The sequence below is a fragment of the Cyanistes caeruleus genome, chromosome 9, assembly GCF_971803275.1.
Source record: "Cyanistes caeruleus chromosome 9, bCyaCae1.hap1.1, whole genome shotgun sequence".
Classification (NCBI taxonomy): Eukaryota; Metazoa; Chordata; class Aves; order Passeriformes; family Paridae; genus Cyanistes; species Cyanistes caeruleus.
In genome coordinates this window covers 9,445,923-9,456,692 of record NC_141709.1, presented here as the reverse complement: position 1 = coordinate 9,456,692, position 10,770 = coordinate 9,445,923, and the positions used below count along the sequence as shown (strand labels likewise).

The window sequence follows — 10,770 nt, the reverse complement described above, 5'->3', positions numbered from 1 at the left end:
GCAGCAGTCAAGGAAGTCCAGAACAAAAGACTATATGAATTGTTGTTGCAACTAAAACGGGCTGTGAGGGCTAGAACAGAACCCTATTGTGTTATTCACATTCGAAGCCACAAGTGGGATGTAGGATTAGGAGAAGGAAATGCAAGAGCAGATAGATTAATAATGAATGTAGTTGATGACAAAATAGCAGAAGCCAAGGAGTCGCATGCTCGATTCCACCAGAATGCAAAAGGATTGGTGCGAGAATATAGAATAGCAATCCAAGAAGCAAAAGCTATAGTAAGAGCTTGTCCAGTTTGCAGTCATCACAATAGTGGTACAGGGTTGGGTTGTGGTGTAAACCCTAGAGGGTTGAAGAGTAATGACATTTGGCAGATGGATATCATGCACGTTTCTGAATTTGGCAGAATGAAGTATGTGCATGTCACCATAGATACATATAGCAAATATATCTGGGCCACAGCTCAATCGGGGGAAAAGGCAAATCAGGTGATTAGGCATTTAACCAGCTGTCTCGCAGTGATGGGACTGCCAAGAGAAATAAAGACTGATAATGGACCTGCATATATTAGTCAGAAAGTCAGTCGATTTATGAGATTGTGGGGAATCAAACATGTTACAGGAATTCCTCACTCACCCACGGGGCAAGCCATAGTTGAAAGAGCAAATGGAACCTTGAAACAGTATCTAAGAAAGCAGGAGCAAATAACAGATCCGCAGGAAAAATTAGCCAGGACTCTTTTTGTTCTAAATCATTTATGTGTTTTTGGGGATGAAAGTGAACCACCAGCAGTTAAGCATGCAGAAAGGGAAGGACAGAAGGAGAGACAGAGTCTAAAAGCTGTCGTTCGATATAGAGACCCGAAAACAGGACTATGGAACGGTCCTGCGGAAGTTTTGTATTGGGGCAGAGGTTATGTTTGTGTTTCCACCCCCTCAGGAACACTGTGGATTCCAGCTAGATGGGTGAAGCCCTGGATTGATACAGCCAATGGCCAGTAACCTCCTTGAGCAGCTCTCCATATCCGTGAACACAGCCCTCGAGCAACTAAGAGGATTGACTGGACTCGAATTAAATTGGGAGACACCGCAGGACTGGGTATCAATCGTTACCGAGCTCCGTGGATACCGTAAACAAATTACCATACCAGATATTGAGTGTGAAAGCTGCCCTGGGCCGTGTGCTGTGTGGGTCAGGTTGTTATGTGGGGGATGTGGTAAGATTGTGTGGATTGCAAAAGGGTTATTGAGATCACCTTGGTGTAGGAAATGCTACCATGAGTGGCTAAGCGTTAGGAAAGAGAATGCAGTAAGGTCCTTCATCGCGTATAGGAGGACACAAGGGTTAGACCCCACGCAGGAAGAACTTGAGTGGATAGAAAGGGCTTTTCAGATTCAGCAACATGCAGTTAAGATTGAGAAACAAAACTACTCCAGCGTTATGGGAGTTCGGTGTGTGGGTAACATTTTTATCCCACCATGGTGGCAAGTGGAAGATAACAACTGGGGCGAAGTACTGGCTACGAGGGCTATGGTTGAGCAGTCAGCTCATAACTACCACAGCAATCCTGGACATCAACCCGAGGGCTAATATGTGGATTGCATGGGCCAAGGCAACAGGAGTTAATTCCTTTTGCTTATCCATGGCCACCCCAAGTGATCCATTTAGAACATGTCTCATTGGACTACCCTTAATGGATTTTGAAGAATTTGATGCTTGGACTAAATTTAAAATAGAAAGAAATCATACGGTAGCATGCATAGCGGCCTTTTTATCAACTAGGGTCCCAAGGGTACAACCATTTCTTAATAGCCAGTGTAACCAAACAATTTGCCCCCCTTGTCAAAGAGGTTCATTTATGCCAACAGCGTTTGCACAACAAATGGCCAATATTACGATGAAGTTAAATAGAACAGGAACAGAACCTCAAGAACTGCAGCTGTTGGGATCTAAGGCAGGAAACTATTGTATCGAGTTCGGACACCCTGGAGAATACCCATGGGAAGAACTGCTTAGCAGGCCCAGTAATGGCAGTACTATTGTGTCTCCTTTTGATCATAGATATCAGAAAGGCACTTATTGTGGGTCTAGATTTATTGCAAGTATTGATGATATCAACCGAAGACCGAAACAATTACCACCCGGAATCTTTTTAATTTGTGGGGATCGGGCATGGGCAGGCATACCATCAAAACCTTGGGGAGGTCCCTGTTATCTTGGAAAACTTACGATGTTTGCCCCCGATTTTCAACAACTTTTACATGCTAATGGTACTTGGAATCAGAAGCGAGTTAGGGAGCGGCGATCAACTAAGCTGCTGGGAGAAGGTTGTCAGGATGAAGTACAGCTATGGGACAAACCCGCAAATACCATTGCTTCTATACTTCTCCCCAGAGTTGCAGTAGCACAGGCGTTAAATCAGTTGGGAAAACTTGCCTGTTGGACCGAGAAACAAATAAATGTAACCACAAATATATTATCTCAGTTAGCTGTAGATGTTAGTAGTGTTAGGCATGCAGTATTGCAAAATCGTGCTGCTATAGATTTTTTATTACTAGCTCAAGGACATGGGTGTCAGGATTTTGAAGGGATGTGCTGTATGAATTTGTCAGATCATTCTGAATCTATTCACAAGCAGTTACAACAACTGAAAGACAATATGAAGAAAATCACCGTTGAGTCAACCCCAGTAGGTGAATGGTTAGACTCCTGGGGTATGAGAGGATGGGTGAAAAATGTACTTATGATGTTGGCTGGACCAGTTTTGCTTGTTGTTATAATTTTGTTTTTTGGACCATGTATTTTACAATGCATTCAGAACCGTTTAATTGCATTAACTACGGCCTTGTTAGAAAAACATGCTAACCTCGTAATCCAAAAAGAAAACGGGGGAAGTGTGGAGACTTTTGTGGCAGAATGGTTAAGCGAGAAAGGCCATGACTGTACAAACTTGCTAGAGATAAAACACCACTAGTGCAGAGGCAGTCTCAAGGACGGATTGCCCTTGAGATATGGGGAGGAGAACAAGAATGTGGTAGACAGAACGAGAAAGAAGAACCAGGGACGGTCTGGTAACCGCAAGAATGCAGAAGCACATAGCTATGTACCGCAGTGACATAGCAGAATAACCAATGATGAGCTATACTTTTGCAATATGTATGAGCTAATTAAATCATGCATTTAGACACGAGTGTAATGATCAATAAAGGAGATTTGCTTGACGACCACCTGGTGTCTGCGTCTCCCTTCTCCGACACCTGGCCAGCACTCCTCAAAGCCTGGCCACCCAGCAGCTCTCCTGTCCTCCAGGACACAGCCTGCTGGGAACTGAGGGAGCTTCACCTGCTCACGTGGGATGGTCCAAATGGGATTTGTCCTGGACCCAAATCAGCCCAGGACTTTGCCCACATGGAAATTTCACTCCTTTGCAAAACAGAAGCACACTCTGACACTGAAGAGAAAATTTTGGCAGCCAACCCTGCTTCTGCCAGGGATTAGCACTGGAGACCCTCGCACTGGGGATGGACACCTCCTTCATCCAGGAGCTTCAGATCAGGCCTCACCAGGGTCCAGAAGGTCACACAAGGACAAAACACTGAAGTGGAAGCAGAATCCCTGGGCACAGCCCTTCCCTGGGGACCCTGGGGGTGCTGGCTCAATAAAGCAGAAGGATTTTGGAAAAGTCTGCTACTGGCCCTGAAACTGGGCTGGCTGCTAAGGCTGGGAGCAGAGCAGGGTCACCAAGAAAAGGGGGCTGGAATGTTCTGAGGCAGGAAACTGCTCAGTGAAGCTGGGACAGGGAGGTGGGACACAGCCTGACACAGCTTGACACAGCCACGCAGCTCCTCTGCCCCAGGCAAGGGCTACACAGGGAATTTGGGAATTGCACACCGTGTGATCCCGCTGTGATGCTCCCAGGAGCCTCAGCCTGGGCTCCAAAGGAAAACTGCTGCTCCTGAGGAGCTCTTCAAGGACAGTCAGCAGTGGATGAAGGAGGCTCAGAGAACAGAGGGCAGCTGAGAGGCAGGGCCAGGGCTGGGGCTCATGGTGTGTCCTCAGAAAAAAAGGGAGACAAGATTTTCTCTCAGAGCTCAGGACCACTGGGAGCCTCTAAGGCATCACTTTTTAGGGACATCACAGAGAAGGAAAGGAACAGAGCTCTGGAAATTGGTCCACTTGGTCTTCACTTAAAAAACCAACACTGACAATAACTGGGGCTGAAGAGGAAAAATTATCACAGAAATGTTTGGGGTGGAAGGGACCTTAAAGTTCGTATTGTTCCTCCCCCAGCCATGGCAGGGACACCTTCCACTATCGCAGGCTGCTCCAAGCCCCGTCCAGCCTGGCCTTGGACACTTCCAGGGATCCAGGGGCAGCCCCAGCTGCTCTGGGCACCCTGTGCCAGGGCCTGCCCACCCTGCCAAGGAACAATTCCTGCCCAATACCCCATCCAACCCACTCTCTGGCACTGGGAGCCATTCCCTGTGTCCTGTCCCTCCATCCCTTGTCCCCAGTCCCTCTCCAGCTCTCCTGGAGCCCCTTTAAGCACCGGAAGGGGCTCTGAGCTCTCCCTGGATCCTTCTCTTCATTTCTCCTGGCCCAAGCAGTTGCTCTGCCCACAGAAACTCCCAGAGCTCCTGCCTGGTCTCCAAGAAACACAGCTTTTCACCTTTCTTTCCCCTTTCAAAGCCTGTTTATCATTTGCTGTCTATTAGGCTGTCTTCCATCATCCAGCTTTATTCCTGCCTGTGAGTCCAGCTGGAAATCTCCACATTTACTCTTGCCCACCCAAGACCAGAACCCCAAAACCAGAGAGCCCAGCCCAGCCCTCCGGAGCTCTGCAGCAGACTTGGTTTAAATGCCAAGGTGAGGCTGTTGAATTCTGTCCCAGTTTCAGATATATTATCCCAAACCCAAAAGGTTTCTTGAATAAAACATGAAAATCCAGAATGCCATCTGTGCAATATCATTGGGCTAATTAAGCTGATATTAAATACAATTTGTTTTACCCAACTCCTACATTTTTCATTTTAAGCGAGTTACAGAATATTCTGGGTGAAATAAGTGTTAGAGAAACTGGTACTGGAAGCTCCAGCAGCTGAGCTGGAAACACCTGGGCTGCACATGAAGGGGGAGTCTCAGCAGAATCTTCCTGGAGCTCTTGTTAGCAAAAGAAAAATGACAAAGCATCCCTGGTAAAAGTGACCCTGCCCCCGTGGGGCTCTGTTTGGGAAGAGCCCTTTGGAGCCAAAAGAAAATGATGTTTTTCCAGGAGCAGCCCTGGGGTCTGACTGAGGGAAAGCTGCCTCAGCATCCCCACCAGCCTGTCCAGCCTCTGCCACTTTCCTGGGGGAAAAAAATAAATAAAACTTGTAATCCAGAGGCAGAGCAAGCAGCCCTGGGCAGGTGACCCCAGCAGCTCTGCCCTGTGACTTGCAAACCTCAATGAGAAACATCTCCATGGGCTGCCCAGCCACGCCCCAGCCCCATGGGGAGAAGTGCCAGCCCCCAAATCCACGCTGTCCCCAGATCCACGCTGTCCCCAGATCCATGCTGTCCCCAGATCCATGCTGTCCCCAAATCCACGCTGTCCCCAGATCCACGCTGTCCCCAGATCCATGCTGCCCTGGGGAATTCCGTGCCAGGAGGGCACCAAGGGATGGCTGGGAGCTGCTGAGAGGGGACAGGACTGGTGGAATAACAATCTGTTGGTTTAAGGACCTGCACACATACCCAGAGCTGTGCAAAGGCAATTCCTACAGCCTGGGCCAGCAGCAGGAGGTCTGAGTGCCCCCAGGTCACCTTTCCAGGGCCAGCCAGCCCATCCAGACACCAGCTGCCCTTTCAGGAGAGGGAATATATCAATCATGCCCTTTGCTCTGACACAGGAAATGTGACATTCCTGCAAAGCACTCGCAGGTGAAGAGACTCTGGAAGCAACAGGCTGGAAAATCCTGCTTCTGCCAGAGACACCAACCCCTGCCCCTCTCACAGCTCTCTGGGGGAGAGAGATCTGCACCTCTCCATCAGCAGGGACACATGGAACACCTGCCCTAGCAGTCTCCATCCTCCCACTTCCCAGCCTGCATCCACAGGACTCATTGAAACACGTGCAGGAGATGCAGCAGTGCAACTGCCTGCTGCTTAACTTGAGGTGAGCAGTGGGATTTGCATCAAATGTATCCCAGTAAACCCCTGCCACAGGCTAAGGCTGCAGGCAGCCCTGAGCAGATGGTGATTTTCCCAGTGCCACCTCTGTATCCCAAGGGCCACACAATGGGTGTATCACATATCCCAAGGGTATCATAATGGATGTGCTCAGTGCAGGGAATGCCTGCAGGATGCAGCTCTCCTGCTAAAATCCAGGACAGCTCTAGGAAATACTGGACAAGCCAGAGTGCTGTGCTCTCACAACTTCATGGGAGGATGGAATTTTCCATGGTTTTGGACAAACACTGAAAATGCTGAGAACTCGATATTCCCCACCTAAAAAAACCCCAACCAAACAAAAACCCCTCACCCAAAAACAACAACAACAACAACAATTCAGCTCTGCAGAACAAGTTGATTTGTTACAGCAATGGCAATTACTGTACACATTCCTGTGCACAGGCAGGTTCTGAGCAGGGTGAGTTTAACCTGCAGTGCTGCAGGACCTGCAGGAAAAGCCTCCCTGGTTATGCAGGGCTGGGACACACCTCCTCACCTTTTCCTTGTGGATCTAACAGGATTCAGGCTCCCAGCTGCCATCCCAGCCCCAGCTCTGTGTGCTGAGCCCATCCCAAGGATCCAGCCGGGATGTGATGGAGCCCAGCAGAGCCAGGAGGCAGCAGCACCTCTGGAGGCAGCGCCAGCTGTGCTGCCCTGCACGTGTCCCCAGGCTGTGCCCGGCTCCAGGGCACACAGCAGAGCTCCTGGAGCCACCACAGCTCCGTGGCACTGGTGTCTGCCCGGCTCTGCCGCGTGGGATCGCTGACAGGGACAGCAGGAAGGGTCCCTGCTCCTCGGCCACCACCCCTGCACAGTGGCTGGGAAGGGACCTGGGCTGCTGGACACGAGCCCAGGTGGGCAAGGAGAACAATCCTGGCTTGTATCCCAAACAGAGTGAGCAGGAGCAGCAGGACAGTGATTGTCCCCTGTGCTGGCACTGCTGGGGCACCCCCAGAGCTGGGCCCAGTTCTGGGCCCCTCACGAGAAAGGCACCGAGGGGCTGGAATGTCCAGAGGTGGGAATGGAGCTGGGGAAGGGTCTGGAGCCCCAGGAGGGGCTGAGGGAGCTGGAAAGGGGCTCAGCCTGGAGCAAAGGAGGCTCAGGGGGCCCTTCTGGCTCTGCACAATCCCTGCCAGGAGGGGACAGCCGGGGAGGTCGGGCTCTGCTGCCAGGGAACAGCGACAGGAGGAGAGGGAACGGCCTCAGGCTGGGCCAGGGGAGGCTCAGGGGGGAGATCTGGAAGGATTTCTTCATGGAAGAAATTGATTTCTTCATTGTCAGGCACTGGCAGGGGCTGCCCAGGGCAGTGGTGGAGTCCCCATCCCTGGAGGTGTCCAAGGAAGGTCTGGATGTGGCACTCAGAGCTCTGGGCTGGGGACAAGGTGGGCATTGGGCACAGGTTGGGCTCAGTGACCTTGGGGATCTTTTCCAGCCTCAGTGATCCTGGGATTCTGTGAAGGGGTGCTCACGTCAGGTACCAATGTTGGTTTCACCTGTGCTTTCCCTCCCTCCCAACACACCTCTGCTCCGGTGGCCTCTGGGAAGAGCAGGGATGTGCCTCAACTCCAGCAAATCCCAGCTGTCAAATGGATCTGGGGCAGCAGGGAGGCGGCACAAAGAGAACCCCAAGTCCAGCCACTCACAGCCAGGCCTGCCATGACTGCAGCTGGTGAGATGGGCACTCCTGGACACACAGCAGCCACTGGGACACTCCTCACCCCTCCATCCTACACAGAACTCCAAGTTCTTGCTGTCAAAGGGCTTTCTTTGCTATGGATAGAGGGGAAAAATGCAGAAAAACAATAAAAGAATAAAAGCCAACCTGAGGATGTCCAAGCAAGGGTTGATCTGACTGAGGCTCAGGACACTCTTGTCCCCCATGATTCCTCCCAAAACCTGCTGAGCTTTAAAAAGGACACTGAAATAGGCTCAGTTTTGTGCCAAAGTCTCTCACAGCCTCTCCAGCACCAAGTTTTAGTAGATCAGCCATCAGGATCCCCACCAGGCTTGTGGTGGTGCATATTTCTGGGAGTTACTTTGTTTCTCTGTGAGGTGTCTTTCCCCTCCCCTCCCTGTCCCTGAAACGTTATCCCAGTGCTTGGTGTTCTATGTCCCCCTCCCCTCTCCCGAGGTTTGAAAAAGTCCGGGAAAGAGGCACCCAGGCTCTTCTCTCTTCTGGAAGCGAGCCAGAATAAACATCCTCCGATCCCCCGGAGGGAGAAGCAGCACCTTTTTGGTCTTTTCTTGGTCTCGAAGGGCCTCCCTGACCCCTCCATTCAACAGAGCTAGCGTGGATTTCCTTCGGGGGGCAAAGGGAAGGTCTCTTCAGGTGGCGCCCATCGCGGGGGCTTTAGAACCCCTCCGGACGGCTGGAAAACACCCCATGGGTGTTTTAACAAGCCTAGGTACTGTCACCTACCTCGCAGTTTTTCTGACGGGGGTCAAGTTGGTAGCTCGGTGAGTACACGAGTGTCATGGGGTGGCTTTACTTTTAAGACAGCTTAGAAAGAGGGGAAGTTGAAGCTGCTGGTGGCTGATGGGAGTTTTTCCTCCTGACTAATTATCAGTCATTTCCAAGAATTGACAGCAGATCTGACCATTAAAAAGTGAATTCAACTTGTAAACACCCCCTTAAGAAGTACAGACAGAATTCTCTTATTCTCTTTGGTTTCCGGCTTCTGAAGAGGTAGCAAGGCTCTGTCTTGGCCTCCTCGCCCCTCTCCAGGCCGACAAGGCCGCGGGGTGGAGGGGGGGGAGGGGGAAGAGAAGCAGCCGAGCTTGGTTTTCAGTTTTTGCTGCTAGACTGAAACTTAACACCATGAACTCTTGCAGTTTTCCTAAAGCTTTTAATTCTTTTACTACCTGGATAAACATACAGATTACTCCTTTTCTCAGAAAGACAGAGAAAGAGAGAGACAATCAACATAGAGAAGACATCATAGAACCACCAAAAACAGTGAAGAAAAGAGTTAAGTTTAAATAAGAAAGAGAGAATAAGGAGATGCTTTACAGCTGAAATATCTTTCTGTTAAAGCTATGGAGACAGACAATAATAGTATAAAAAGACTCCTTTAATTCATGATGAGTGTTGGGAGGAATAGAGTATTCAAAGTGTAAGTTTTGAGCAAAAGAGAGAGAGTACTTGTGATACTGTGAGTTGCTGGAATTGAGTTGAGTGAAGATTTTGAAGCTTTGGGGGGCAAAGAGAAAACTGTTTTCCAGGAAGGCTCACAGAAACAAATGAAGAAGACTTCTGCCTTTGAATGACTTATCCTTAAAAATAAAATCCCTAAGCTCAGTGACCCATACACACCTCGGAGAGATGTGAGATGGGAGGAGAAGATCTAATGACAGATTTCCGGGCAGCTGGCATTAGAGAAATAAAAAACTATGACGAAAATAGTTTTCTCGTGAGAAACTCCGTAAGCTAACAGAAAGAGGCTTCTGTTTCTCTACAAAGACTGATGAAAAGACTGTAGCAAGAATTAAGACTGTTTTTAACCACCAGAGTCCTAAAATTATTTGTCTCTATGTTGTCATGTGTACAGAGAAATAGTTAAGATGTGAAAGATAAGGGGGTTTTCTGAAAGTTTATTCTGGTGTTCTTATTCTTGTAGTTTGTTAATAAACTGTCTTTATTCCTTTTAAGTTTTAAGCCTGTTTTGCTCTTGTTCTAATCCATATCTCACAACAAGAAATAAATAATTTTTTTAATTACTGGTTTAAAACCACGACAACGAGTCAACTCAGACCGAGAACCTTTTTTTTTTTCTTTTCTTTTCTTTGAACACCGCGCATCCTTCAGGAAACAGGTACTGGGGGGGTCGCGGGGGGTGTGGGAAATCCGGCGGTTGTTGTGGGGTTTTAGCGGGGCACGGTGGTGATAGTGCCGGTGCCAGAGCCTCTCCCTGGTATCGGGACCAGCGGAGTCCACGTGGAGTGGGGGAGGTGCACCGGCAGCAGGTCCTGGGCTCTGCGGTGGTTTCTAAACCCTGACCGCAGTTTGGATCTTTTCTGGTTTTTTCGGAGGTAAAAAAAAGGTTAGACCAGCCTGTGTAGTAAAGCCTTAAGATTGGCCATGGGTACTCTTTTGTCTACACAGGAAAGGAATAAATATTCCCTTATTAAGAATATTTTAAAGGCTGGAAATATCAATTTCTCAAAAAATAAGCTGAGGAAATTAGTAAAATGTTTTTTTTTGCATTTTCCGGATTTAAATGTTGATTCCCTGCCTGACTGGGACAAGGTTGGACAAGCCCTTACTATGCAAGTTGAATCGGGGGACAGCACAGCGGGCAAATACCTCCCCCTTTTCCTTTTAATTCGAAAAACCATCCTACAGAGGCAAAAGCCTCTGGCTTGCTCTTCCCCTCACCTTCCCTCAGCACCTCCGTCAGAGGGCTTGTCCCAGGCATTACAGGCAGACAAAAACTGCCTGTACCCTTCCCTCCCCGCAGAAAACCCCGAAAAACATAGCTTTAAATCCTCCCTGCAAGGAGGAGAGAGCTCTGCTGAACTTACTCAAGAATATGTGCAGAGCCAAAATGGCGCCGGCCGCG

The 10,770-nt window shown here is 49.3% G+C and overlaps 3 protein-coding genes across 3 annotated transcripts in view; 2 read left to right on the top strand and 1 right to left on the bottom strand.

Moving 5' to 3' along the window:
* Positions 1 to 10,770, top strand: part of LOC147651519 (endogenous retrovirus group K member 6 Gag polyprotein-like) — a 222,124-nt gene that overhangs the window by 8,989 nt on the left and 202,365 nt on the right. The window contains exon 2 of the mRNA XM_086842884.1: positions 2,884 to 3,112. The gene's annotated coding sequence lies outside the window, so the exon portion shown is untranslated. The remainder of the gene's footprint in view (positions 1 to 2,883; positions 3,113 to 10,770) is intronic.
* The window catches only part of LOC147651532 (maestro heat-like repeat-containing protein family member 7), a 52,614-nt gene that overhangs the window by 21,623 nt on the left and 20,221 nt on the right, over positions 1 to 10,770 (bottom strand). The gene's annotated exons all lie outside the window — the stretch shown is intronic.
* LOC147651533 (syncytin-A-like) lies at positions 1,622 to 3,042 on the top strand. The gene has a single exon (XM_086842858.1). It carries the CDS (start codon positions 1,644 to 1,646, stop codon positions 2,973 to 2,975), a length of 1,332 nt encoding a protein of 443 aa, XP_086698984.1. The 5' UTR covers positions 1,622 to 1,643; the 3' UTR covers positions 2,976 to 3,042.